The 3,607-nt window shown below is 44.5% G+C and overlaps 1 protein-coding gene across 1 annotated transcript; it reads right to left on the minus strand.

The window, feature by feature from the left end:
* LOC107607449 lies at window positions 2,186-2,728 on the minus strand. The gene has a single exon (XM_016309408.1). It carries the CDS (start codon window positions 2,726-2,728, stop codon window positions 2,186-2,188), a length of 543 nt encoding a protein of 180 aa, XP_016164894.1.

Genomic DNA, 3,607 nt, shown 5'->3' on the forward strand with positions numbered 1-3,607 from the left:
TTAATGCAAAGTACTACTGTTTTCTATTCAATTCATCTTATTTTGCTTCTAAGATATTCATTCGCACTTCAACCTGAATGTGATGAACGTGACAATCATCATCATTCCCTATGAACGCGTGCCTGACAACCACTTCCGTTCTACATTAGATTGAATGAGTATCTCTTCGATCTCTTAATCGGAATCTTCGTGGTGTAAGCTAGAATGATGGCGGCATTCAAGAGAATCCGGAAGGTCTAAACCTTGTCTGTGGTATTCCGAGTAGGATTCAATGATTGAATGACTGTGACGAGCTTCAAACTCGCGATTGCGGGGCGTAGTGACAGACGCAAAAGGATAGTAAATCCTATTCCAGCAGGATCGAGAACCGACAGATGAATAGCGTGCCGTGACAGGGTGCGTTGACCATTTTCACTGAGAGGATAAGATGAAGTCATTGACAAGGGTGATGCCTCTAGATGATTAGCCGTGCCATGACAGGGCATTTGGATCATTTTCCCGAGAGAAGACCGAAAGTAGCCATTGACAATGGTGATGTATCACATAAAGCCAGCCATGGAAAGGAGTAAGACTGATTGGATGAAGACAGCAGGAAAGCAGAGGTTCAGAGGAACGAAAGCATCTCTATTCGCTTATCTGAAATTCTCACCAATGATTTACATAGGTATTTTTATCCCTATTTTATTAATTATTTTCGAAAACTCCATTACTATTTTAATATCCGCCTGACTGAGATTTACAAGGTGATCATAGCTTGCTTCATACCAACAATCTCCGTGGGATTCGACCCTTACTCACGTAAGGTATTACTTGGACGACCCAGTGCACTTGCTGGTTAGTTGTGCGAAGTTGTGAACCATGGTATTGGCATCATATTTTTGGCGCCATTACCAGGGAAAGAAAGAGCGATGAATTTTACATAATTAAAGTGTAATCACAATTTCTGCGCACCAGTTATTTACTGCATACATAAATAAAACGCACAAAGACATAAAAAAGCTTACATAAAAAGTTACATATAAAGGTCCATAAAAAGTTACATAAAAAGTTACATAAAAAGTCTTAATCATGATTGATCCCCGGCGGAGCTTGGACCTGCGCGCTGCGGACATCGACTCTGGCTATGTCCCTCCCGTCCACATATAGTACACCGGCGAAGACGACGCATGTCCCGCGAATCCATCTCATTCAAGTAGCGGGTTGACTTGGGTCTTCCTTTCGTCGCGCGCCTCAATGTCCAATTCGCGATCACCTTCGCTCCTTCATACGGAGCCCACGTAGATGGGTCACCCATTGGGACAAATTCGCCTCTGTAGACCTTGCAAATTTCGGACATCTTGTACACGTCATGCACATATTTTTGCCAATCAAGACGTTGGTTGGCGCAACATGCAAGGACGTGGCGACATGGGAGTCGCTCGACCTGGAAATGACCATAATCTCAGTGTCGTTGCGCGAGATTAACGGTGTGAATGGAACCATCTTGCATTTCGTGAACCTCAAACATCTTGTTGCGCCTGTCAAACATATTGACCACAATGTTGCCTGCACGTCGAAAACTTTCTTAGACTCTTTTGGTGGCAAATTCTGAATATGTGAATCCGTTGTGGACACGCTCATGAGCCTCGGCGCTCTTTCGAGTAAACAATTCGTTCAGCCGATAGAAAGTAGACCTAACAATGGCAGTCACAGGAAGGTTGCGTGCACCCTTAAGGACAGAATTTATGCACTCTACCAAGTTTGTCGTCATATGTCCTCAATGATGACCCCCGTCGAATGCCAACACCCATCTCTGAACACCGATCTCATCACACCACTGCGTATACGCCTCACCCCGCTCTCTCAGCCTTTGGTAGTTTTTGTTGTACTCTTGCTCCGTCCTAGAATATCCTGTTGGAGAAACCATTTAATCATAAGCAAGTTCCACGAAATTAATACGAACAGAACCATAACAACGAAATCAAATACATGTGTTAACCACGAGTTTATGCAAATACGGAGGCTTGAACCTTCTTAAGAAGTTGGAACCGATGTGCCTGATGCAGTACATGTGCCACGCTCTTGGCGGTGACCATGCACCGTTGCTGCGAGCTATTGCTGCGTCGATGGAGTTATGGCGGTCAGAAATAATGCCGACACCATCGATGGTAACAACATATCTCCGCATGTTGCTTAGGAAAAACTCCTACGCGTCTGCCGTCTCACCCTCGACTATTGCAAACGCAATAGGCACAATGTTTTGGTTCCCATCCTGTGCAACGGCAACTAGAAGCGCACCTTTATATTTTCCGTACAGGTGTGTGCCATCAACCTGCACCAGTGGCTTGAAGTATCGGAATGCTACTATACACGGATAGAAGCTCCAAAAAACGCAATGAAGAACTCTTACACCTTGAACCTCCTCACTCTCACGGTAAACAGGGAGCGTCTTTATTTGAACACGAGACTTTGGCATCTTTGCAGTCATTGCTTTTAACCAAACTGGCAGAGTCTGGTAAAAAACTTCCCAACCACCAAAAACTTTTGCGACAGATTTCTGCTTTGCTAACCAAGCCTTGCGGTAACTGATAGTGTAGTTGAACCTTGACTGAACTTCTGCAATAATAGACTTCACCTTTATCGACGGATCTGCTTCGACCAACAGCCTAATGGCATCTGCAATTGTGTCTGAGTCCAACTTGGCATGATCTTGCGAGATCATTCCCATGGTGCACGTGTTGTTTGCCATTGTATCTCCTGATCTCCCAACAAGCTTTCTTTCGAATCAAGCTAGCTCGGATAAGCCAATCGCACCCGGCACCATAACCCTTGCATTTCGCATAGAATGTTTGCGGCTCAGACTCAAACACAGTGTAATCAACTCCTCTAGAGATAGTGTAGCTTTTGATTGCAGATATCACCGACTCTCTAGAGCCAAATTCCATTCCGACACTGAATTCACCATCTTCGGCCGCAACGTTGCCTTCACCTACGACAAGTGCACCACCATCAGTCAGACAAGGCAAATAAAATGGACACTAGTGGTAACGTGAATTAATAGCCATAATATAACATACCCATATTCGCATACTCAAGAAATTCTGGGGCATGCATGGCTTCGAGATCCAGAGTCCGCATAAAAGACGGAACACCAAACGGCTGCTGGCTTATAACAGCATGCGCTTTATTTGGCACCGCCGGATTGCCTGCCAAATCTCCATCATCGTTTTCGTCATCGACTTCATAGTTGGCTTCGAACTCCTCTTCACTGTCGTCGTTATCTTCTTCCCAGCCTATATCCCCAAACTCGTTAACGTTGACCTCCTCGTTAAACTCGTCCACCCCCGTATGCTGTTCAAACTCAACGTACAGCTCTATTAGCGGCACCTGAAATCGGGTTTGTTGATAAATACAGAACATCTGCTGCATGCTTGCATCATCAGTGATGGCCATTATTTGAAATTGTATCAGCCCACCAAATACTTGTACAGCACTCCTATACAAAATATTGCTCACCCTTTTCGAAATGTGACTTGGTATGTTGACACAAAGACCATTTTGCAACTCTACAAAACTCGTGGTGTATGGAATAGCAAATAAAAACGGACATTCACAAACAAAAGTCACT

The sequence above is a fragment of the Arachis ipaensis genome, chromosome B01 (genome assembly GCF_000816755.2).
Source record: "Arachis ipaensis cultivar K30076 chromosome B01, Araip1.1, whole genome shotgun sequence".
NCBI classification, from domain to species: Eukaryota; Viridiplantae; Streptophyta; class Magnoliopsida; order Fabales; family Fabaceae; genus Arachis; species Arachis ipaensis.